The sequence below is a fragment of the Scleropages formosus genome, chromosome 8, assembly GCF_900964775.1.
Source record: "Scleropages formosus chromosome 8, fSclFor1.1, whole genome shotgun sequence".
Lineage (NCBI taxonomy): Eukaryota > Metazoa > Chordata > Actinopteri > Osteoglossiformes > Osteoglossidae > Scleropages > Scleropages formosus.
Window position 1 is genome coordinate 30,269,649 of NC_041813.1, and position 26,377 is coordinate 30,296,025.

Below are 26,377 nucleotides of genomic sequence, written 5' to 3' on the forward strand. Positions count from 1 at the left end.
GTGTGTAAAAGAAGAGAAGTGCGGCCAGTGGGTGTTTGGAACCCGCCGTCAGTCGGTCAGTCAGTCTGTCCGTCAGTCAGTCTGTCCGTCAGTCAGTCGGTCAGTCAGTCAGTCAGTCGGTCAGTCCGTCCCTCAGTCAGTCGGTCAGTCAGTCTGTCCCTCAGTCAGTCGGTCAGTCAGTCGGTCAGTCCGTCCCTCAGTCAGTCGGTCAGTCCGTCAGTCCTTCAGTCCGTCCCTCAGTCAGTCGGTCAGTCCGTCAGTCCGTCCCTCAGTCAGTCGGTCAGTCAGTCAGTCAAGTCCGTCCTTCAGTCAGTCAGTCGGTCAGTCCCTCAGTCCGTCCCTCAGTCAGTCGGTCAGTCCCTCAGTCCGTCCCTCAGTCAGTCAGTCAGAGCAACATTCTGGGCAGCGCTGGGTGTCCGGGACGGATGGTGGGTCCCGAAACCGGAGAAAAAGACCGGGAAACAAAAGCGCACCCAGATTACTATGTAAAAGCCGGTATTCGTTAATACATAATTAATGAATAAACATACATATATTCCTTCTCCATTAATTAATAAACATACATACAGTACATATATATATTCCCAAACCGAGGGGGTGACCCGGGCTTCTCCGGCCACAGCAGGAACCTGGAGTTCGGGAGAATCAAGGGGCGTCGTTTCTTTTTTTTGGGGGGGCGGGGGGGGCGGACACAGAGCCGCATTATGCGGGGTGTCACCGTGGGAACGCGGGGCGGGGGAGGGGGAGGGGGAGGGGGTGCTCAGGGTGGGCAGCGGAGGGGTAAAACTGAGCGCGCCAGAGGGCGAGTGCGCGGGAGCGTGAGAGTGCGGGAGCGCGCCGCGACGGGCGCACGCCTTTTCCGTTTTTCCCTCTGCACGCGTGCCCGTCGGATGGTAAAAGCGGCGGACTGGGACCGGCTCGTCCACAGCGCGCGCGCACGGAGAAGCGATGGAGAGCCAGGGCAGCCGCTGCAAGATCGTGGTGGTGGGAGACACGCAGTGTGGTAAAACGGCGCTGCTGCACGTCTTCGCCAAGGACTGCTACCCCGAGGTGAGCGCGCGACGGGCGCCGCGAGACACCTCGTACCCACTTCCCGCGGCGTGACAGTGAGTTCGCGTTCGGGTTCGCGCTCGCGTGCTGCGCTGCGCATGTGGACGTGTCACACCTGCGATGTGGGCTGCAGCACCGCGCGTGGAGGAGCACGAGATCGGGCGTGACACGGGACGGACGCAGAAGCGACACCTCGCACCCGAGACAAGAACGACACATCTAACCCGAAATAATAATAATAATAATAATGAGAATAATAATAAAACAAATTATCCAGGGATGACGAGAGTGTCCCCCGCAGACACACACTGCTCGTTCTCACCTTCATCAAGAGGTGCAGGCAGCAGGTGGCGTCGTGGTTAAGGATCCGTGCCGTACTGGTAACTTCGGGGCTGCCGGTTCCAGTCTCACTCTCGGCTGCGGCTGCAATTGAATCGCGCGGCGGCGCGAGCCACTTACCCGTGTCAGTAGAGTAAAAGTGGTGAACACCGCGCGTCTCCGTGCGTTCCAGCGTGGTGGTGATGAGGATGATGATGAGGATGAGCGGTAGGCAGGCAGTCAGTCAGCGACAGTCCGACGCTCCGCTCCTTCCTCAGTTTGACGCGCCAGCAGCCGCTCAGTCACTGTGGGACATGATTTGCGTTGCACGAATGTTTCTATTCATCATGTCATTATTATTGCTGTTATTAGTATTGTTACTCCTGCGTGTGTGTGTGTGTGTGTGTGTGTTTGCGCTCAACGAGCACCAACGTGTGTTGTTTTGCAGAAGTACGTTCCCACGGTGTTCGAGAACTACACGGCGAGCTTCGAGATCGACAAGCAGAGGATCGAGCTGAACATGTGGGACACGTCAGGTGAGGAGCGCGAGCCCGAACATCTCCCCCCCCCCCATTCAGCGAGCGCGCGCGCGCCGGACGGAAAGGCCAGCGGGATGGAATTGCTTTATCGAGTTTTTTTCTTTTTCCTTTAAAAAATTCGTATTATGTCAAAGTTCCAATTAAAGAACGAACACAACACTTGACTGAAGGCACCGCGCGCTCTCTGACGTGTGTCGCTGCAGGGGGTGTGTGTTTCGTTTGCACTGTGAGGAGCAGGTTTTCATCACCCCCCCCCCCGCATGGGATTACTGTGTGTGCGTGTGTGTGTGTGTATACACATACAAAGCCAGCGCTACTGTCCTGAGGAACTAAGGAAAGGCGCTCCTGGACACAGATGCATGCTGGGAATTTCCGTGGAGCGTGGAGTCGAGGCTCCCGGGTTTTCTCGGTCGTTCAGGAGCGTCGCTCTTCTATCATCAGCAAATAGGCGGGGAGCAGTGGAAACCGGGGCCTCCTGGGTACGTCCTCCCAGTCCCGCAGAGCTGGATAAACAGGCACACCCCCCCAACCCCCCCAGCAAATGACCTCCTCTCTGCCCTTGCGCTCATTCATGGCACTTAGATGGTTCCGGACGGTACGTCAGGCGGTTCTGCCTAGTGTCAAACGCAGCGCGGTCAACAGGACTCTTCAGTGACAGCGGATGTGGACGTGGGCGTGATGTGTGACTGTTTGCTGAGAGCAGGTGGGACAGCAGGCACCTGAACCCAGGAAAGAGGAGCAGCCACCCTTGTATTATTAGTAGTTGTTATTATAATACTTGTTAAACCGATGCAGCTCTTCTAACTAGCGGGGGGTGCGGCAGGAGGGGGGGTGCGGCCTGTACCCGCTGTGTGGTGGGTCTGGGGTTCGAGTCCCGCTTGGGGTGCCCTGCGGCAGACTGGCATCCCACCCAGGGTGTGTCCGCTGCACCCTGCGTTGCCAGGTTAAGCTCCGGTTCGCCGCGACCCCACTTGGGACGAGTAGCTGTGAACGAGGTGATGCCATGCAATGCTCTTATAACTTGTTTCACATTTTACCAGACCTGCGTCCTGTAAACCTCCTTCGTAAAAAACACGGCCTCCCCTTCAGCACGACCCTCAGCTGACGTCCAGCCCACGGTCCTGCTAAATCGGGATAAGATCGTTCAGTCAGGGTGGGACTTAATGTCTCTGACAGATACCCCGCTTTGCCCTCTGTGTACCCTTCGAGAAGCAGAGAGCTGTCTGGTGGGCTGGGTGGGGTGGGCTGGTCTCCGCTTCTTTCCCACGACCGCGGTGCTGCATGGGCGGAGAGTTCCTGGAACGTCCCCGTCCCGCAGCTGGCCCGACGCACCGGGGAGACCGGCACGGGACACCGGCCGTGAGGAATGCTCGCTCCGATTCCGGAAGATTCTCCCACATCAGAGCGGGCCTGCTCTGTTTTTAGCGCGGGATTTATTGCTTTTCCAACAAGCGCCTTCTGAGACACCGCAGCGCTCCTCCACATGAAAGAATGTTCGAATTCGGATCACGTAAAATGCAGTTTTTATCCTGTGACAGCACCGCTCTCGCCCGCCGCACACGTCACGGGTGACGGGTTCCGCACCGCAGGCCGGACGAGTGGCCGGGCGCAGAAGAGCGCTCCATCGCCGCTGCACATGTATGTGGAATGTGCCGTTTTGTCCGGGGAAAAGAGTCCTCGTTCCCACGACCGCGGCGCCCCCTGTTGTCAGCGCGGCCCGCTTGCGCGACACCTCGTCTGAAGGCCTTCGCCGTTGCGTCTCATGAAAGTTGCATTGGCGCGCAGCCGTCTGAGCCGGCGAACAGATGAAATGGAACCGGCGAAGCACCCCTCGCGGAGCACTGTCTTGCGGGGGGGAGGGGTGTGGAGGATTTGGGGGCGGGGGGGCACCGCTACATGAAAGCCGCCTTTCGGCGCTCGGTCCGTCGCCGCCTCGTTCCGCCGTTCGCCTCGCCGTTCTCCTTGGAGCTCGTTGTTGATGCCCGTCATCGCACGGCTGCAAAAACACTGCGTGCTTTCGCTCGTAGTCCCGAGGCTGAAGTCAAGTGGGGGGAGGGGGTTAAAGAGAGATGAAAAGAGAAAGACAGAAAATAAAAGACAGAGAGAAAGGGGGGCGAGATACATAGAGAGCGAAGTAATCAAAGAAAGGGGGGGAAGGAAGAAAGTAAAGAAAGAAAGAAAGAAAGAAAGTAAAGAGGGAGGAGAGATTTCCAAGCCAAACTCATCCTTTGTATTAAGTTATGAAGAGCAGAAGTTGGTTTAAGCTCAAGTTGAACTTCAACTCTGCTTCCCAGCTGACATGTGGAGCGCAGTAAATGCCAGTGAACAAATACCCCTCGTTTCACTTCATGAGGTCTGGTCGAAAAGTTCTAGGAACCCAGGATGAGACCTCGTGTACCGGTCAAGTGTGTAGCCACCTGTACGGTGCTGCTCCAAAGTATGTGAATCCTATAGGGAGGGTCATTATTCTTGCACAAATTAAAATAAACTCTCAAAATCTAAATCTTATGCTTACAGAATGAATAAATGCCTGTGATTTACACGGGTTCTACTTGCCTGCTTAATGTAACCAATGCAAGTTCCTGCTTCTTCTCCCTCGTTCTTGTTTCGCTCGTGCCCTCGGTGAGCCGGAGTGCTGCTCCTGGTGGCGAAATGGAGCACGGCTTGAGCACGGTCCACCTTCTTGGTGTGGACACCGCAGTTCCGCCTCATCGACACATCTGGGATAGTTTGAGGGGGTCCGGGGGGGTGGGCGCAGGCCGTGGACCGGCGACTGCCAGCTGTGGGCGGCCCCGCATCGGAAAAGCGGAGACGCCACTTGGGTGAACTTGGCAAAACCTTGAGCGCCTGAGCGCTGTGGGCCAGGGCGGCCGCGCAGCCCCCCCCGCCCACCCCCACTCTTCCAAGTGGGCGGGGACCCTCTTGGCACCTATTTCAGGACAGGATTCAGCAGCGCCGCACGGGGCACCGGACGCACACGTCCCCCACCTCTCCACCCCAACCGCCCATTAGCAGGAGTGTGTGTTGGGGAAGAGGAGGCTGCGTGACCTCGAGGTGGGGCCCCCGTCCAGGAAGAGCGGGATGGGGGACGGCTTGAGAAAGTCCCCCGATGGTGACCAGGGGACTGTAATTACCCGGTCACCTCTCCTCCCTGACCCCCTCCGTCCCAATGGGATGCACACATGGACACGGACACACACACACACACGCACGCACGCACTCACGAAATACAGTTAAGCCGCCCCCGCCGCCCCTCCGATCTCTCTTAATGAGCATTATGTGTGGTAAGCAGTGTTTTTCCCCTCCTTATTAGCCCCCCTCCCCGAGGACAGCCTTCTGTTTAAATGTCAGCCGTTCGCTTTCGGTTCTTTCTAAATGACTCCGTAATCACTTGTCTCTTTCCTGCTTGGCTGGACCGCGCTTCGTGTCCGCCGAGTAATTCCCCGCGCAACGCACCGTGAGATGGGCTCATATATCACAGGTGGGCCGCCTAACAGGCTGCCGGCGCGCAATGAGGAGACGTAACGATCGCTCTGGTGCCGACCTCTACGCAGCGCTCAGCGCCCAGGGCCCGAGTAGGGAAGTCCCGGCAGGAGCCCCCAGCCCCGTTTGTGCGACTCGCCGATTCGTAATTAAACGAACGCCAAAAGCGAAGTCCGCCGAGGTTGGGTCAGGGCCCAGCGGCGATGCCCGCGCCGGAGGCGTGTCGCAAACCGACAGCCTGACGGACATCGGCAGCTGCGACCGAGCTCTGAGCAAATATGTCAAAAGACACATTTACTCCACCGATTAGCAATTTTAGCCATTTTTTTAGGCGGGAAAGTTAGGTTCGGATCCTTTGTTCCGGGGTACGACGGCTGAGATTTGAACCGCTCACCTTAAGGCTGCAAATGAGTGTTTTTACTATACCGTGTACAGTAAGGACACTGTGTTTACAGATCGCCTTCAGCAAACACGTTTGTTTGGACCCATTCTTCTCCACATCTCTCTCATCACTAGTTTTATCGTTTAGTATTATTTTCCTTTTATTGTTGTGTGTTTCTTTAAATGCCTTTTTATGTTACTTTCTGCAGTAAATGTAATATTTCCGTTTATCGTCGCGCCCTATATTGCCTTACTGTCTTTTTACTGGATTGTGCTGTAACAAGCTACATAAAATCAAATTATTAATATTATTATGATTATCATACCACCCACATATTGGTACGGCAAGAGGTGCGGTGCCGGCGTAGACGAATTCCATAAAGTCGGTGGGATAAAAGGAGAGAGTAGTACAAGACGACCATGTAAGGCGGTAGGGTGTGAGACACGAGCCATTAGGTGGAAGGTCGCTGAGGTCTTTTGGAAGGAGCTACGACAGGTATTGCCTCTCTGACGTGGAGTCGATTTCTCAGCAACGTGAGAACAACCGTCAATGCGAAAGGGAGGGTAAGACATGGGTTCCGCGCGACAGAACCTCAAGGACCTATTGGATGGTCCAGACCCATCCGCTCTAGGGTAAGACCATGAGCCCCTGGTAGGGAGGAGAGAGGAGGTGGCGCCGGTTTGCTGCGCAGACAGGAGCATCCACAGGTATCCCAGCAGCCTTCGGGTTCGCTGACGGCCCCAGCTGGCGTGATTTTCTTCTAATTCGGTATTTATATATGCGCTGCGGTAAAACGGAATATATGGAAGAATCTATATTAACTTTAAAAATAGTCGTGCCCTACATAAACACGCGCTCAGGGTTACCGAGCAAAGTTTTAAAGCGCGAGTTTCTGGAGAGCTTATTCGGAGCCACCGTTCCCGCGCATCACAGCGCCATCCTTTCTGGGTTATCGAAAGAGACGTGACATCCATCCAGAGCGAAACACCAAGGGGCGCCGATCCGCCTGGTTCTGTCAATCTGCCTCTCGGAGCCTGACAGTCGCAGCAAGTGCCGAGCTGCGTCTGGGCTTCGCGTGCAGGTCCCCCCCTCCCCGGGAGACTCCGGGCCCGGAACGGCTTCGGCGCCCCTTTGATGCTGCCGCCCGAGCTCTCCGGAGACGTCCCCACGGAACCATTCCGCGACTCTGCCCGCCCCGTGACCCTGCGGGGCGCTGCTCCGGGTGCAACTCTCCAGGCCCGGCCTCCTGCCGGGCTTGCGCTGTCCCCCATCATTTATTCAGGCTTTTATTTACACCGATCGGGAGTAGCTCACGCGCCGTCGGTGGTTCTGCTGGGACGCTCTCAGGCCCATTAGCGGAGATGATGATATATTAAGAAAAATCACAGACAGGAAGTGGGTGGTGAAGTCATGCGGTGACCTGCGACTGGCCCCGGTTAACTTCCTACCCCTTCAACGTCGTCCGATTCCCAGGGGTCACGCAAAAACCCAGGGCTTACGATTCCCGGGCCTCTGCTTCATTATTCACGATCCAGCACTTAACGGCGCTCCCTCGCCGAGATCCCGCCTCGCCCTCCCGCTTGTCCTCCGTCTCTTCCCCACCGGAATATCGAGAGCACGTTAACGTCCTGTAGCTGGACGCGACGCCTTGGCACCATCTCGAAAGAGCAAGACGGAGCCGTGCCTCTACCTACCAGAGTGACCTCAGGACGTTTTTGAGCCCAATAAAGGAGGAGCAGTCAGCTTCGTGGGGAAGCGAGATGTTGCTTAGTAACGCAAACGTATAGAAAGTATAGTTGTGCGAACGGGAGCCGAATGTCGATAATCCGCGCTTTGGAACGGCGGCGTTTCCACGCTGAGAAAGAGCCGCTTGCCACACTTCACACCCTTTTGTGTTGCCTCCCGCCGCGGACCCCCGTGCGGATTGGGTTAAACAGAGAGGAAGCTCTAACAAGGCATCGCCGGCACTTTCCACACATAAAGCAGCAGAAGGGATCACCGTGTGGCTCAGCTCTTTTTTTTGTTTTTCTTTTTTGAAATCCTGTGTATTTTCTTCCTGTTTGCCAAGGTGGATGTTTTGCTGAGACAGCAGCGGCACCTTTCTCAGAGGTTCGAGAGCGGGGACCCCCCCCAGGACTGGAGCCTGCAAACTCTAGGTTGCAATTCAGTGTCTTGGAGCTGAAATTCTCAGCAAAGCCTCCATGGCTTTGGGACCTGGGTGTTTGGGAATCTAAAACGTGCTTCAACATTTTTGCGTTTTGCCTCCCCGATGTCACTTTTTACACATTCGCATCAATGCAACGTGGAACAGGACCAAAAAAAAAAAAAAAAAAAGCATCCTGGTCCGTGCTCCCCCGCACCCACCCTCGCGCCCCTATTCAGGGGCTACACAAAGAAACCCTTTGCTCCTCTAAGGTTGCTACGATACTGCCACACCGACTCGAAACGCTTCGCTGCTCTTTGGGCAAATTGGAAATAAAAAAAAAGAAAAAAAAAAAAAGAAAAAAAACTGCACACACACCCATGCTCACACACAGAGAAATTCAGAGGAGCCAGAGTGTGAAGTAAAACAAAACAGAGAGACAGAAAGAGATGAATCTACGTTTGGTGAGGGAGGAAAGGGGGAAGCCGCACGCTCCTTTAATTAGGCCGTTTGTTTTCCGCCGATTCCCTGCGCCGCTCTCACCCGGCTGGGTGACGTCTCTCGTTTGTCCCCATCGGATGGAGAGCCGCCCCCCCCCCCCCTCCCGGTACCGTGCCTGTGGCAAACCCAATAAAACCCAACGGAACCGATATCCGAGCATCTCCGTTTTTCGCGGGAACATTAAAACTACACACAGAGAGAACATCTATTGTAGCCGCATGGCTCTGTCATCACGCATCTGGTTTCAATCAATGCTACAATATTCATTTATCGCTCCCCCGCGGGGGGTATGTTCTGAATTGGCTTTTAACTGCTGAAACTCTCTGCAGAACATCAACATGAATGAGACGTTTACTGCTTGCGAATACATGTCTGAAGCATCGTAAAAATCATATCCGTCGGCTAATACTAAGAAGCGTTTCCGAACAATCCGTATTAAAATAAAAAAGCGGGAGGCTCGTTCATTTGCTGTGAACTGCTTGTCCAATGTGGGGTCACGGCGGTCCAGAGCATATCCCGGCAGCACGGTGCGCGAGCCAGGTTCACCACGGGCAGGACGCCAATCCATCGCAGGGCGATCGCACACGCCGACGGGGGAGAAGAGGCAGTCTCCACACAGACCGCGTCGCACTCGAACCCATGACCACACCGACACCCGGGAGCCGTGCCGCCACGCTGCCCCCCGCACAGGAAACGTTTCACAAAAACACTCTTGTTTCTTCCCGACAGGATACGGCCGTGTCGTCCGGCGGCCGTCTCGTTCTTTATCCCCGGGTGCGGGGCGTTAGAGCTTTCTCATCGTTTCAGGAGTCTTGGCTGCATTTGCAAGCAGCACTTTGTAAAAGCAGTCTAATGGAAGGAGTGACTATCCTCTTAATTCATGTGGAAAATCACACCGCATGTCCACCCAAAAAGCCCCTGTGTCTCCATTATGGTCTCGCTGCCTTCTCAGCTGTACGTCTGCAAACCCAGCAGCCCCAGACGCAAATGTGTGTTTACAAGAAACTGCAAATGGCGCACGCCGAAATGATCAGGGAAACAAGTTGCTCGCTTTGCGCACAAGTTCTGCGCCTGGAGTGTGTTTTATTTCCTGATTATGTAACTATGCAAAAAAAAAAAAGCGTGGCTTTTAAAGGCACGGCTTCTTTGAATCGAGTAGCTGTGCTGCAAATTACACACAGCGCTGGGTAGGGAGAGAGTCAAATCTCGGATAATCGTTTTTATGTTGTTTTTTTACCGCTTTCTTCAGCGTCACGATGGTTGGAAGTCAGTTTAGAGACAGCCTAGCCAAGGCTGGAACAGCTATATAAGAAGTGCTGCTGCCCAATCCATGGGTTCTGCGAGTGCAGAAGGCAGGTCATGGGTGTTACTTTCTTGATCGAAGTTCACGCTGGGAATTGTTGGGCGATTCGTCGTGATTAAGGTGTAGTGTACGTTCGAGAGCGTCTTTACTTGGTTTTGTACGCTGCCTAAGGCACTGTAACTGAAATCAATCAAAAGCCGTTTTTTTACAGGTTTACGTGGCGCCGGTATCCAGGGCGGTCGGAAGGAAAATATACTAATTCCCGCCTGTGTGAAAAGGGAGCGGAGTTGACAAGAAGGAATGGCCAGGAAATATACTGAATTAATTCCAGAGATCTAGAACAGCAGTCTGCTGCACAGCACCGAAGGTGCCTCTGTCCTGATTCACGAATATCTCAATGGGAAGTATTGGTCGAATTCCTAGAAGGATCTTTGGGTTCGCACATCCAACCAACCCTCAGGCTTCTGCCCACATCCCCTGCAAGATGCCACAAAAGCACTTTTGAGAGGCGTCCGGCGCTGCAAAAGTCATTTTGTTTTGCGCTCTTCGGTAAATCACGGCAGCCTGGCTCGAAGGATGCGCCGTATTTCACCGGAAGCCTCCTCTCCTGGCTGCCCTGCCTGGCCCGGGCTGTCTCTGACTCGATGGGCTGCGCAGCCGCAGGCCCCCCCTTCCCGCGATCCATCTCCCCCGTTCTCTGACTGGAATTCAATTGACCTTTTGTTGTACACGGCGGCGTGCGGCACCGATCCGCGGCTGCGATGGGAGCCGCACCGGAGCAGAGCGCGCCGCTTAATTTGATCTATTCCGCTTTCATTCTTCTCCCGCCCTTGTCCTCTAACCTGCAAAGAAACAAGCTTTAAACTTTTCTTTTTAGGGGACTCTCAGGAGGGAGGCGATTGGGCGGAGGCCGTGAAGGGCGTCGTACGTTTCCGCTGACATGCCGGCTTTGTTTCGGGGCACCGGCGTCCGCTCGCCCCAGCGAGGTTTGGCTTCAAGCGCCGAGAACGTGTGGGGCTCAGCTCAGGATCGGCGACGCTCTCCGCGCTCAGCCGACGTGATCCGGCTGGTCTGCCCTCCCTCTTACTTCCGCCTGCATTTGTCATTTCATTGCGTCCGCTCCCCCGACTTCCTTTTTTGGCCGAATCCCCTCACGTCGCCGGTGCAGCATCTCGGTCTTCGAGAACGCCGCATTTCTCCGCTCTCCACCCGTGTGACCTCCGGCACCTCGGCTCACCCCACACAGTTTGTTTATTTTAAAGCTCTCGTTTCCTGCCCCGTGTCTCACCCCCACTTCTCAGTCATGCAATTTCTCTCCCTCTTTCCTGTCCTCCAGCAGCCTGGTGCCGCGCGATACATATTAAAGAGCACCTTTGGCACCCGTCGCTATCATGTGTGACCAATTAGAGACATTCTTGGGAAGAGAGGAGAATGCAGGCTTGTAGGCTGGGGGTGGGGGGTGCGGGTTCAGGCTGCTCCGGTGGTCGAAGCGGTTTGTTCAGGCTCAAAAGTGCACCGTTGCCCTCGGACGCCGATCTGCTGACCCGCTCGGAATCGGGAACCTGCCGATGGGAACGTGGGAAAGCAGCGCGGTGAACGCAGCTCTGCCTGTGGCAATCGACGCAGGGACGGATCAATGGAGCGATCGACCGGTCGACAAACGCTGATGTAGGAGACAGCGAGGCATGAGCGCGCAACGCGACCGAGGATCTGAGAGGCGACGCGCAAAGCGTCTGCATCAGTCGCTCTTCTCGGCTTGGACGGACGGGCACCACCCTGGACGGACCACTAGAACCACAGCCAGAGACTTGTTTTACCGCTTCCGCTGGAGCGTATGAAACGCAAAGAGGCCGAAAGATACGTCAGCTCTTCACCTGGCGGAGGGCCGCACACAAGCTGCCTCTCCGATAACGTGCTCGTCCTTCACCAACTGTATCACCAGCCGTAACACGGGCTTCTGTCGTTACTCCAACGGGTTCCCTACGGCAGGCTGCTGAGCGGTGCTCTTCGGGAGCACTTTCTCGACACCTGAGATGGAGATCTCAGTCCCGGCTTCTCAAGGATTTTCTTCCAGCGTGCACTCGTTCCCTTCTGAAGCGCCATGGGAACGCGAGTAGACCTTTAAACATCAGATAGCACGGTCTGCTTTTTCCGGTCCATGGAATCCTCCCCCAGGCCAAGCCGGGCGGAACCGCAGCTGCTCCAGAGCCCGGCTCTGCAAATAAAAGGCTCTCCCACCAGCCAGGACTGATGGATCTCAACCCACTTTTTTTTTTTTTCCCCCCAACAACCCTTAATGGAAGTGGTTCAGGAAGGATCAGACCATGGGCGTGCCCACCGTGAGCGAACCATCACCCCTCTGCTTTTAACAAGCTCTGATTTAGGTCAAAAATAAAAGAGCCAGAAGGACTTGTTTATGGTGGAGTTATTGCGCACTTGGCTGCTGTGGGGGACAGGAGTGTCCCATCCCCGTTTCCTGCCCGATGCACAACTTTGAGAGGAGGAATCCCAGAGCAGCGCAGGGAGGAGGACACCTGACCTTTTTTCCGGCGCTCGCCATCGTTTCCGTCACAAACTCGGTCCCCGATTCACGAGCACCCGTTTGCATTTCTCGTTTGCCGTGCGTGTGTGTCTGTCGGAGAGCTCACATCAACGGGATCCCAGTTTCACAGTCCAGTTTTGGAGCAGCTCCAAAGGGCACCCGGTGATCCCAGCAGTCCAAGGAACACGGCATATTCAACACAGCAACGCAATGACCTACCCTTCACTCCTCTGTCTAAACAGCCTCAAATAAAAACAAAAACAATGAACTGCGGCATATTAAATTGTGCAGTAAGGAAAACAAAGAGTCGCAGACATAAAGGCGAGGCGCCTGCTCTCTTTCTGCAAATGTGACGCTCCCCATTTCTGGAAATTTCCCTCCATTCCCAACAGAGACGATGCCATCTTTTCCCTGCCCCCGGAAACGGCTCCTTGTACTCAAAGGACCCGGGTTTGAACCCTCACTCCTGCTCCAGTACCCTCGATCGTGGTACTTCGCCTTAAATAATACAGTAAAAATTACCCGGCTGTGTAAATGGGTAAATCGTTGCGAAGCAGCTTAGAGAACAAACGCCATGGCGCAAGTCGCTTCGGAGAAACATGCTGGACAATATGAATACGAATAATGATTAAATAGCACTGCACACGTTCTCCTTTCTGCACCCGTCATTCACATTTGTGTGGTTATCGTGCAATTTTGCTCTCCTAGCCTCACATTCGTGCTCTGCACTCCTTCCCGCGTCAGAGTCGGGGCTGTTTCCGAGCTTAAATCAGGCCCCGCCATAAGGTGTCCAAACGGGAATTGGGAACTGAATTGCATTAGCAATATTATTAATGGGGGCTGCATAAAATTTTAAAGTGAATTTTATTAATGCTAATTTAATTCAAAAGTTAGTGTCATTTGATGTGTCATATATTATAGATACACGCAGCGGATGAATTATGTAAAGCGACACGTAGAGGAACAAAACTATATATGCTAATGGGTGAACAAATAGAAAGTTTCACTGCCTGTTGGATGTAGGCGAGCAGTGGAGAAATTAATTTTGTATTTCTGAGCTCCGGTTTGGCCTCAGGTCACTCCGTTTTGTGCGCTGACTGAACTGAATAGATTTGAGGAAGGAGGAGGGCTGGGAGAGAAGGCAGCACCGCCTCTGGACGTGGTCAGTGGCACAGCCGAGCTTCCGGAACAGTCCGTGGATGTGCCCCCCCCATCGGCCCCGATCCCTTCGGCTTGCGACCGGGTCGAGGAAACCGCAAAGTCGCGTCTCGCGCTTTGAAACGTGCCGGAGTTACAAAAACAAGGCGTGGCAAAGGTGGCCAGGGGCTACTGCTGCTCTACCTTTGAGTGACTGATGCAATCTGTATTCTGGCAGTGTAAACAGGGTAAAAGCAGGTGAACGTGCTAAGCTGCGCTGGATGCGTCTGCGCTAGGGACGCTCGTGAACCTCAGCTGACGCAGGCCCCTCTCTGTCCGTTCGCAGGTTCCTCGTACTACGACAACGTGCGGCCGCTGGCCTACCCCGACTCGGACGCCGTCCTCATCTGCTTCGACATCAGCCGCCCGGAGACGCTGGACAGTGTGCTCAAGAAGGTCAGCACTTCCTGCTGTGCCCCCCGCAGAGCGCCCACACACACACACTCACACACACACCCAAAGGGGATGGCGGATCTGACGAACAGCGTCCCGTGCGCAGAAAGCAAAGCTCTCGACAATGAGAACAAGTAGCTCCAGGGACGCTTGACCTCTGACCTTCGTGGGGCGCGAGGCGCCAGGGAAGCACGACAGCCACTCAAGGCGGCGGTGGCAGTGGGGGGGGGGGGCCATGCACCGTTGGCTGCAGCAGATTAGCCCCTGTGCTTGAGTTAAACAGAATACGTGGGAGGGGAGGACCTGCGACCAGCACCGCGTTGTCCTGCCGACCCCCTGCCGGGTCCCTCCGAGTCCCCCGACCCCATTTGACATGATTACGCTGGAGACGGCGAGGTCTTCGGATGCGTGCAGAACGGCGCTTGGCTGGTTTTTTTTCCAGACAGAGATAATGTGGACACACTGAACAGGCAGGTGTGTGTGTGTGTGTGTGTGTGTGTGTAAACCAGAGCTTTTCGACGCGGTCCTGCCCTGCTACAGCAGCGAAGGACATTACCTCCTTTATCAAACCTCACTTCATTTGCAGACTTAACTGCGCCTTGTGTTCTGGAGCTCCTAGAGGACCCCAAAGGACAGCAGCCGGACCACGGCTCACCAGCCCCCCGGTCCTTGACGTCACGTGTGGGGTTTTTCCATTCCGGGTTTCGGTCACGTCGGTCGTTCTGCAAACGGTAGGAACGGCGTGGGAATCCTGCGGCGATCGGGCCTCGGTCCGTTTCGCGTGGGACGCCGCGCTCCTTTCGTGGCAGGCGGCGAGATCTAAGCGGAGCGCCCGCGTCACCGCTCGCCCTTTCCTCGGTGGCGTCCTGTACCGCGGTTTGGGAAGCGCGTACGCGCTCCTCCGCGGGGACCCTTCGGACCCCCGCGCCTGCACCGCCGTGCGGGTTCCCAGCGGCCCGCATCTTGAAGCCATGTGTCGCTCCCTTTGAAGCGGGTGTGGGGGGCGGCGGCTCGAGCTCCTCGCCGCGGGTCCCATGACGTGTTTCGCGGTCGCGGCCCTGGGATCCGCACACCTCCCACCCGTACCGTCGGCCCTTCTGTCACTCACCAGCCCTCCTTCGTGGCTCCCGGCAACAGCGAGAGAAAACAAATATCCTTTATGCCCCCGGACAAAAGCCTTTTTCGTCACACTCCTTGGGGGGGAACGGGGCATTGACCTCTGACCCCAGAACCTCGCTCAGTAATCGCTTGTCAGCTCAAAAGGCAAAAATCCACAGCTGGGCCACCGGCTCACCAAATTGGGCTCTCGACCCCACAACCCACCCTGTCAAGCAGGTCACCACCTAGCAGAGGGCCTGACAAGCGGGACGGGCGACGAAGGGCAAATTCCACAAGGGAACGGCCAATTACCCAGCAGCCACTGCCGTCTGGAAGGCAGGAATTCTAAGAGTGAGACTTTTTTAAATTTTTTTTTTTTAATCAACCGTGGCTTTGAACCATAATCTTTCAAATCTGTACTTTGCAATATTAATTATTGCTATTGTGTGCAGAAGGGAGCGCTCGCTCGTTCCTTTCGGCTCAGCCGCGCGTAAGGCCTCGCGTCCCTCGCCGAACGGCATAACACTGCCACACCGTGCAGATAGCCCTTCGCAGAGATGCGCCATCATCTATCATCATCATCATCTTCATCATCATCCCAACAATAATAATAATATCGTCCCTGCTATCAGCTCACATATGGCTGGCAGATGCTTTCAGTCAAAGTGAATTAATCTGCTTACAGTTTTCCCTTTCCTTACAGCAGGAGGCTTTACTGAAACAGGTTAATTATCCCTCTCAAAGGTACAACGGAAGCCCCCCTCCAGAGACTGGGACCGATAACCTTCTGCACTAACAACTAACTGCCTTGAGGTTCCGCATCATTTCCAAAAGCGAAAATTCCTAGTTGCTGATGTTTGCCGGCTGGACCCCTTCTTGTACAAGGAGAAATGGATGAATTTAAAATAATAGCTCAGTGGGGGGGGAGGGATATGCAGCAGGAAATGACATAATTGCCGCGGTCCCCCGCGTTACCTGAGCGGGTGCGGCTGGAGGACACGCTGCGATGACTGACAGCGCGCACCGAGGGAGGGTTTGGAGTCTCACGCTGGCAGCCCAGCATGTCGTGGCCATTTCACGGGTGCGGCGTGACTTTTCTAGAAACGGTGACTTCGGGGGGGGGGTGGAAAAGAGGAGCACGGCAGGGCTACGGCAAGCCGGCTGCGGACAAATTAGCGCGCTGCTGTCGCTGAGGTGCGTCTCCAGCTCGGACCCCTAAAGGGCCACCGGTGGACCGCCGATGGGCCGCCATCCGGTCCAGATGGCTGAGCTCCGGCGCGGAGCTGAAGAACCTCAAACCGGTTATGTTACGGTCCTAACGAGACGGGGGCTAATCTCGTCTGGGGAGGGGCCATCTGGCTGTCAAGAGCTCTTTAAATTGGCGCTCTTACGAATGCGACGACGAGCGATTATTTCAAATAAGCCTGTCGCCCAACTCGAGGATGTAATTACGGGTTCGGATGAGAGGAGAAACAAAACGGCAGCAGAGCTCGCCGTGACTGGCAGCAACCGGCCCCCGGTCTCCGGCACGCTCGACGAGAGGTCAGCGGCCAGAGACGGCGCGCTCCATCGCAAGGAACACACAGATTCGTTGTTTTTTTCTTTTTTTTAAATCAAACATTTTTCATGGATTACTTCAAAACTCTGCAGCTGAAATTTCACCCGAAGGAGAGGTCACGTTATAATGTCATGGCTGATTTATACTCCCTTTTAAAATGCTATAAATGAGTTACGATTAAGCATTTCAAACATTTTGGAGTCAGTTCTGAACTACAGTGCGTGATCTAGTGCGTATAACTCTGCGCTGCGTAAGAGTACATATTTATACCTGCTTTTCGAAGGGCGCGACTCATGACTGAGCATACAGTATATTGTGTCTGTGTGGCACAGTTTTGTCGATGGCATTTCCAGACTTACATTACCAGTTGCCATGGAAACGCCATATAAACACATACACGGCGCTCCTTCCCACTTGGTGCTGTATGCGCCGCACTTCATCATTCACTGCGATCACAAGATAAGTTCCTTCTACATAATGATACGGGGACCTGGCAACAATACCCTGGTAAAAACGTCCTTCTTTGGCGTAACGAAGTGGCGCTTTGAACTAGAGGCGAGAACGGCCGAAACTTTGTTCACGGACCTTGGCGAGGTCCTCTTCCCGTCAAGGCCACGTGAGCGTGCGGGTTTGGTTGCTGAAGGCGCGGACTCACCCGCCTCCTCCCGCACCCCCCGCTGTGCTCCCGCAGTGGCAGGGAGAGACCCAGGAGTTCTGTCCCAACGCCAAGGTGGTCCTGGTGGGCTGCAAGCTGGACATGCGGACGGACGTGAACACGCTGAGGGAGCTGTCCAAGCAGAGGCTCATTCCCGTTACCCATGAGCAGGTAAGGAGGAGCAGGAGGAGGAGGTGGAACCGGCAGTTCATCGTTTCATTACCCGGACGCTTCGCTGGGAGCGGGACGCTCGTGCCTCTCCGCTCTTGGGCTGTGGGTTCGAATCCCATTCAGCCTGTGTGGAGTTTGCCTCTTCTCCCCGTTTGCTCTGGTTTCCTTCAGCTGCTCTGGTTTCCTCCCACACTCCAAAGACACGTGTTTCAGTTGACCCGACGGCTCTAAATTGCCGTGAGAGCGTGCGCGTGACTGCCCTGTGATGGACTGGCATGGACTGCACGCTCCCTCACGCCCTGCGTTTCCAGGATAGGCTCCGGACCACCGTGACCCTACATCGGACAAGTGGTTACCGACAACGGATGGACACTTTACACTTTAGGTACCCTGCTGAAGAGTACTTAGGGCTTCGCTACGCTACGCTCTACTCCTCCAACTGGAGCTGCTGCCCACAGGGGACAGGAGAGGGAGACACCATGAATTATGACAATAAAAACAGACACGTGCAGCAATAACATTTTTCTTCCTTTCCTTATTCCTTTCTTACTCCTTACTTCACATTATGCTCCTCAGATGATGCCGAGCTTCGCCGGCTCCAGAGCCGTTGGGCACGCCTCGCCGACCGAGCACCGCCGCTTGCCGGCGCTGTAGCGAGAACGAAAGTCCTCTTTATGTGTCTCGCTCCGTTACGTTATCGACTACGTCTCCTGGAATTTATTTCACCTTCTGTTTCGGCTGTCATTTAATCGCGCGTCTCTCTCCTTACCCGTTCCCCGTCGTGCCCGAAAGGAGCGGCAGCAGGGCGGTTGAAGCACGCTGCGGCAACATAGTTTTCGCTCCCTGGCAGTTGGCGGCATCCCGGAGAGAGCTGTCGCATTGCAATCCAAAGGCCCGGGTTCGAATCCCCAGCTGCAGGAGCCTTGATCGAGGTTCTCGCCCTAAATAGATGCAATAAAAATCATGCAGATGTACAAAAGGGTTAAATAATTGTAAATGTCTCAGTCAGCTTGGAGGAAAGTATTAAATAATGGTTAGTAATAATAATGATAATAAGAATAATACCTTTGCTGCCACGTGTTACAGTGACGCCAAAGTGCTCCAGCTGCCCGGGTCTTTTACGGAAGGCCGCGCGCACGTGGCACTTGACCCGACCGCACCGCGGTAAACGCCCAGCGCCGTTCGCGTGATCCGCTGTCACCTTGATGCACGAACACCGCGGAAGCCTTGTCGAGCCGTGCCAGCGTCGTGGAAAGGGGTGATGGCGGGGGGGGGGATTGCTGTGCGGCTGTCAGGGAATTGAAACAATGGGGATTTATTTCTGAATCGGAAGGAGAGTTTATTCAGACACATCCTTTCACTTATCGGGATTTGGGGATTTTGAAAAGCGGCACGACAGCCGAAAACGGACCGCGACGCGAGGGGCCCCTCTTTATCGTTTCCTGCCACTTCCCTAAGCTTCGGCGACGACGGCAGCCCTCTAAATCTCCAAATTTTAATCAGCTTTTTTTTTTTTTTCTCACCAACGCGCTCGTATCGCATCCTGTTCAACAGCGATTTGACCACAAAGTCAGGCAGATTTTTTTTTTTTTTTTTTTTTAGCCTTCGCATAAAATCCGTGAAAAAACAAAGACCCTTTGGCAGTACGGTCGGAAAACAAATGGCTTTTGCTGGGGAGAGAGAGGAGAAAAATAGCAGAAAGTGATTCGAGTAAATTTGACGGAACAAAACAGCTTAAAAACTGAAGAAGGTGGGAAATTGCAGACCCCCCCCAAACCCCCCGGTACCGCTGCACCTGCCCTCCTATTGGACGTATCGACGGCCGAAGGGACCGCGTCCGTTCATCCCGAAACGGAGGTCGCCCACCTCCATCACGGCCTTCTCTACGATGGCAGGAGCCCCCAGAATTCGGGCGTCAACACGGTTACGGGCGAAACGTGGAAGTCGACAGCGTCCCTTTCAAGCCCCCTTGGGCCCCCGCTCAGTCAGGCACCCCCAGCCGTGCAAATAAGTGCACGGACCTAATAACGGTAAAGGTACGCGACGGGACGCGACCCTCCGCTTCGGATCCAACGCGCTCCCCTTAACGTGACGCGTCCCGCGGCGTTTCAACAGCAGCCGCGCGTTTACTCAAGGGGCCCGGCGCGCCGAGTGACCCTGCCCTCGGCGTGGGCGGCAAATTACGATTTTCTCGCGGTTTCTTTTTCCCCCTTTCGATTCTTATGAAAAGAAAAACCTTTTCGTTAGCCTGTGTGTGGGTGGAGCGTCTCGCGCAGGCGATTGCCGTCACGGGTGTCCTCCGTACCGGACCGCGGCATCGTCGGATGTGCGCGTGAGGCGGAGCGTTGGCAGCTGAACTCGAAGCAATTTCCCAGACTCGCTGTCCAAGTGGCTGCGGTGAGTCAGAGCCCTGATGGGGCCGTATCGATTAATGTTTCTCGAGGACTCCTCCTCGCGCTCTGCTGCTCGCTCCGTCTCCGAGGAGGCGGCGTCGGCGACGGAGACTGATGACGGTCCCCAAACGTCCCTCCCAAGGACACTTCTTGGGTGGCACTTTGGCGAGTCGTATAATTTAAATAGCAGGTTTAGGCTCGGCGATCACATATTTTCATCGTTATTATGTCTTAAATTAATTTATTAATTAATGTAATTAGAGGGCGTTCGCTCTAGAGAAGCTGCCATGTACCATAGTACTTTTTCCGCATTGTGCTGCTTTCCCAAGCTGTAAACTCTTCTTTTTTAACCTTGCTTTTTGAAGCCGAGTACAGTAAGGACCCAGTTATTCCTGCTCCAGCTGAAGCTCTAACCTCTAGGTTGTGGGTTTGAATACCAGGAGGGGCCCTGCTGCAGTGCCGTTGACCTGGTGCGCTTATACTAGGTTGAATTACCGCAGTAAAAAAAAAAAAAATGTACAAAAGGGCCAAACTGCATTAAATAAATGAGTCAGCTAAGCAACATAATAATTATAGGAGCAAAAATTAATAATTCAGTCTCAGCTGTTTGGCCTACTTTGAGCAGCATCTTCCTTTTCTCCACCTGAACGAACGTCATTTCATTAATACTTTGTTTCCACCGTGAAATTTCTCTGCTAATTATCCTTTTGAGCACAGCTCAGGCCCGTGCTGCTGCCGTTGGAGCGTTTCGCTGCACTCGGGAAGCGCTCCGAGCGCGTGGGAGATCCTCGGCGGCCCTCTTATTACCCAGAAAAAGGGCCGATTCTACCGTTCCGAAAGCGCCGTGCCCACCGTGTCCTCGAGGCTCATTCCGGAGCCTTGATTGTTGGCTCTGGTGATTCTGCGAATGGCGCGGTGAGCTCGTTTTTCGAAGCCGTCTCGTGTTGCGTAGGATCCTCATTAAACCGGTATCGCATGCGTGCGGTTATGGAGTGCCGAGCGGCACCAGTTTGGAATCCGAAGGGCGTCGGGTTTATGTGCCGAGCGGCTCGCGGCGGGTCGCCGTCGACTCTCGATGCTCGGGACTCGAGGCTCGGACGCTCTCCCGCTCTCCTCCATTCCACCACGGAGCCCGAAGGAACCCCGTTGAGCTCGTGGCCACAGTTGTTGCGTTTCGGAGGGTTTTTTGGTGCGAGGTTGGGCCGGTTTGAGCCTAACCCTGCAACTCAGGACGTAAGGTTGGGGAAGGAGGAGACACACCCAGGACGGGATGCCAGTCCGTCGCAAGGCACCCCAAGCGGGACTCGAACCCCAGACCCACCGGAGAGCAGGACCCGGTCCAACCCACTGCACCCCCCCTCATCTGCAATCATGATTACAAAAAAAATATTGTTCACATGTAAAAAGTTATTAAATCAGTGTAGATACTTTCTGACGTCCCCGAGTTTGTGTGCGCATGTATGTATATAATATATATGCATGAGCCATTTTATGTCACTTAACTCATTTTACCTGAAGGTCTGAGAATGATTTGTCAGTATTTTGTATTTCATTACATTTACCAGACACTTTTCTCCAAAGCGACTTCCAATGAACTCTATGCAGTGTTACCAGTCCGCACACCTTATTCACCACGGTGACTTAGACTGCTAGATACACTACGTCACTCATCCACACATCAGTGGAACACACTTTCTCTCTCACTCACACACTATGGGGCAACCTGAACAGCATCTCTTTGGACTGTGGGAGGAAACCAGAGCACTCAGAGGAAACCCACACCGACGTGGGGAGAACATGCAAACTCCACACAGGCTGAGCGGGGATCGAACCCATGTCCTCTCATACCACCCAGGCGCTGAGAGACGACAGCGCTACTCGCTGTGGCACCGTGCCGCCCAAACGGTGGCACAAGGTTACAGTAGGTGAACCCTCCTCATGACTGCTATACGACGGCAGGAGGTTAACACCGAAACCGTAGTCGAGGTGTGGCGCGCCTCCTCTCTACCGCCCCATGTCTGCGGGATGAGGACATGCAATGACGAGCGCAGAGGCTCAAGAAAACACAGCGGTTCACTGCACCACAACAGAGGATGGTGGGATGTGAAATGGCAGCATAATCACTGCTAGAGAGAGAGCACTGGACTCACACACACACAAAATCTCTTTTTTGAAATCCTCCTGAAAAATTAACCTCTTACGAGGCTTCATGTGCTGTTCTCCGCGCGCCTTCCGGACCATTGGTATTCTGTTTGAGGCCCGTCTCTCGAAAGCCTCTCTCTTTGGCATTATTAAATTGTCAACTCACAATTACCGCACCCGATCGAACTGGCAGCCCGGCGCACACACTCATTAAGAAAGGTCATCGCAGAAGCGCCGTTGTCATATTTGATCAGCGGCGCACGGGTCACGCCGTAATTCCTCGACTTGCTCCTGCCAAAGGTGTCGCCGATCCCACTTGTTTGGGTTTGCGGCCTGATGCCGTCAGAGGAGTCCATTGCGTGGTGCAAGGAGCCGAGCGGTCCGCCCGGTTACCATGTTTTCCTCTCCTCGCTTTCCCGCGTCCCTGCAGCGTTACTATCGCTACATTGGTGCTTAGCAACATTTGCTTTGACACATATCCCTCAGGCCAACGCTCTTCTCCAAAGCCGCTTCTTTCCATTTCTAATGAGCCGTTTGGCTCCGTCCGAGGCAGCTTACCATGTTCGATATTGTATACTACGGTAAAGGCCTTGCAATCATGTACTCAATTACACATCAATACAGTGTAATACACGCACACTGATATACCAAGGGCAATCAGCAGTGCAGTTGTCATCAATGAACAACTATAGGAGGGTAGCCCATTGCAGGACAGCCTCCGTCTCTCTCACACACACCTTAAAGGACGATACCCGGAGACGAGGAGCTCCTGTTCGAGTCGTCCGCGGGCACGGGGATTAGCGACGATCGCTTGGGGAACGTGCGGCGCAACGAAAATGACGGCGTAGGGCGTTTGCGCACAGGCTCATTTCGAGCTCCTGAGCAGATGCCGTGATCCTGGGTGGGTTTATTTATTTACGCCGTAATTGGAATTTTATTAAAATTTCATCAATTGTTACACAACGTCACACAGGAACTTGAGAGGCCACGGTTATTTTTAACTAATTTGGCCTAGCTGACGTGTCGCGCTGCGCTTTGCTTTATTTCGGCCGGGCGTTTGCGGGAGGAGCCCCTCGGAGGATCCGCCGGGCGGTTCGCCGCCCATCGAGCCGCTCGGCTTTCGGAAGCGACCGCAAAGGTGCGCGGGTCTCGCTCCCGTCGCTAACGCTCGCTCTCGCCCGTCCCAGGGCAGCGCGCTGGCCCGCCAGATGGGGGCGGCGGCCTACGCCGAGTGCACGTCCAAGGTGTCGGAGAACAGCGTGCGGGACGTCTTCCACATCACCACGCTGGCGTCCGTCGGCCGCGTAAACAGGCCCCAGCTGACCCGCAGCAACTCGCGCCAGGGCCTCAAACGGGCCTCGCAGCTGCCGGGCCGGACGGGCCACATGGACGCCACCCCCGCCATGAGGAAGGACCGCGCCAAGAGCTGCCTGCTCATGTAGAGCGCCCCCTGCTGGCCGGACAACTCAAACACATGTACATAAAACGGGAATGAGAGATGAACTCTATTTATTGTTGCGTTTTTGTTTATTCATTTTGTTATTGTCATTCTTGTGCTGCTGAGGAAGGTGCTAAAGGTACAAGCTGTCAGATGCTTCTGGATTTCGTTCTCAATGTCTTTTTTTCCTTGTTGTTTCTGTTTACATTTCATTGGGAGGGGAAGACCCAACATTTTTTGAAGGCAAGAGTCTTGGAGGACACGGGCCAATAGGACAAGGTGTCCTTCCGTGCTTTTTTTCTTTTTTTTTTTTGAACGGTGACATTACGATCGTGATTTTTTTTTTCCCCTCTCCTCCGGGTGCGCTCGACGGCTGGCGTCGGGTGAGGACGGCGAGACGACGAGCATTCGGCCCATTGTGGGGAAACAACTAATGTTGTATAATACAATGAGTTGTGTTTTTTGGGAGGAACTGTTCCTCTGGACTGGAACTTGTGGACAACAGCAGCCTGTCGCATCATTTCCTTTGCCAAGATAATATCGCTCTGGGTCATTGGGGGGAAAAACTAAATATATAAGTAGAGGCAAAATGCACAACATGTATTATAATTCATGAAGAAACGACAAAGAAAGATCTAAAAACATTCAATGGTAATTACTTTTATGATATATAAGGACATAATTGAATACTGAACCCAGTGGGACGTAATCGGTCCATTTCCTGCTGATCCTCTAAACCACAAGTGCTTTCAAGCTCTTCACCTTGCATCACTTTTGTCCTAATCCAGCAGTATTTTTGTCAGTTCACATTAAAACTTGAGTAGCTGCACTCTTTCTTTGGTGCCATTATAAATATCTTATTTTGAGACAAATATTTTGATGACAAGAAGAGAGGGCTGATTTGCAGTATTTCCACTGTATTCGTGTGATGCAGAAATAAAGTCTTTCCCCGCTACAGGGAAGTTCGTTTAATGTTCGTTTGTTTTTTCCTGTGCTCTTCGCAGCAAACTTTTCTTTCCTAGGAGGGCTGTTGAATCCCGGTTCGAGGTTAGGGTGCCGCGTGTCTCAAGGCCAGCAGCCTGCAGATTTATACTTCACCAGTCTGTTGCAGGGGATCCCAAGTAGGGCTCGAACCCCAGACCCACCACGCAGCGGGCACCGCCGCCATCAGCCTGCAGATGCCCGATGGACCTTTATGAGGTGCCAGCATTAACGCTCCAGCTGCCGAAGCTGAAAGGGTGTATCGTACAACTTGCGCCCCAACCTCAGTCCCGCGGTAACCTGCGCTGTGTCGCTTTCGCCTTTCCGATATCGGTTGGCCGAAGACCAACTGGATGCGATCAACCAATCTCACCACAAAGGGTGTGCTGTCAGTGGCCAAAAAAGCACTCAAAAGATAAATGCAGCTTCGCGAAAAGAAACGAGCGAGGCAGCGATAGCGTGATGGCGACCGCCAGCCGAGGCCTCGACCTCGTTGACCTCGGCAGTTGCCACGGTATTGTCGGTAGAACAGAGTTCCACGGGAACGTGCTCGAACGTGTCTCGGTATTCCTTTAATGCTCGCTGACTTTAAGCCACTTTAACTCGGCAGATTGGTCCCTCGTGCTCCATCAGCGGAGACGAGGAAAGCATTGCCATGGTAACCGTCGACTCTGACGCCATCGCCTTCTGGAGAACGCAAGACGAACGCCAAAGTTTTGCAAGGACTCGTATTTTTTGCAGCAGTGACCCCCCCCCCACCCCCCACCGATGCTTGTGTTGCGCTCAGCCAACCCCAAAGGGAGAGCTGTCATCACCGACACGTAGCATTAAGGTCTCCGCCGGCCACGGCACCGAGGTGGCAACTTGCCACCTCGTTGAGGATTGTCAGTCCCGGTTGGCGCACAAGTGTGAGCGAGAACTTCAGTCGACAGCGCCAAGTTCAGCTTGTAGACGCGGCCTCAGATAACCTTGACACGGGGAAGGTGACAGAGCTGGAAAGAGGGCTTTCGACTAGCAATTCTGAATGTCTTTATGAATCACAGGTGTTTATCATATCAAAAGCTGGGTGGATACATACCAGTGGCACCCATCCGTTTAAAAAAAAAAAAAGGGGGGGGGGGGGGGCAGGGGTGCGGCTAATCATGTCTTTCTGGAAGTAAAAGGGAAGAATACATCCCGTCTAGCCCCATCACCTGTTATTTCCCACGCTCACCACGAACACATCCAAATGCAATAGAGGAAGAAAGGAAAGTGAAAGACAAAGGATCCGGTGCCCACGGTGTGACGGGAGACACGCTTTAGACGGGCTTGAGCTCCCTCTGATCCAGAATGCCGGACCACAGCTTGCGTTTGCCCTTACCAAAGCGTTTCCACATATCTCCCCTCCTGGTCTCTCTCCACTTCCTGAAGCTGCCTGTATCTTGTTCAACACTCTTGCTCTTGGTCGCAGCCTACAAGACCATCAGTGGATCAGCTACCCGACACGTACAGGACCTGACCTGACCCATCCCTACATCATCGCAAGAGCGACACCTCAGACTGCTTGGCGGTCTCATGTATAGGAGGTCTAAATTCAGAAGTGTGTATGTTCTCAGTATTGGCTGCAACGTGCTGAAATGGGCTCCCTCACCTCCTCAGAACTGCTGAAACCCTTTCGGCGTTCAAGAAGGGTCTCGGAGCCCACCTCTTCCGAACCCACTTCTCTCCTGATCTCCGAACCGCTCTGTAAGCTACTCATGTAATGTACACCGGTGAAAACAGGGCTTGTGGATAATCTGGCCAGCAATGACTTGTCTGCATCGAAAAGTACCTGAGATGCGGTTGTTTATTCTGCGTTGAAAGTAGCTTCGGAAAAAAACGCCTGCTAATTGAATAAATTTAGACGTAAATGGAAAGGTGCTGCTGGTTATTACCATTTATTGTCGTTTCGTCCGTTTCGTGATGCTTTCAGTCCAAAAAACCTCACAGTTTGAAGCACTCTAACACTGGGGATGTCGCCTGAGCAATTCTGGAGGAGCGCGTTGCTGAATGAAGGGTTACCATCCTGCAACTTGAGCAGTCAGCCTTCAGGTTACAAATCCACGTCCTTA

The 26,377-nt window shown here is 54.0% G+C and overlaps 1 protein-coding gene across 1 annotated transcript; it reads left to right on the top strand.

Moving 5' to 3' along the window:
* Positions 1 to 822: 822 nt before the first annotated feature.
* On the top strand, positions 823 to 24,253 carry LOC108941593 (rho-related GTP-binding protein RhoN-like). The gene is made up of 5 exons (XM_029254453.1): positions 823 to 1,050; positions 1,817 to 1,904; positions 13,745 to 13,854; positions 17,199 to 17,333; positions 23,056 to 24,253. The coding sequence occupies exons 1-5, from the start codon at positions 949 to 951 to the stop codon at positions 23,308 to 23,310; spliced, it is 690 nt and encodes a 229-aa protein (XP_029110286.1). The 5' UTR covers positions 823 to 948; the 3' UTR covers positions 23,311 to 24,253.
* Positions 24,254 to 26,377: the final 2,124 nt, after the last annotated feature.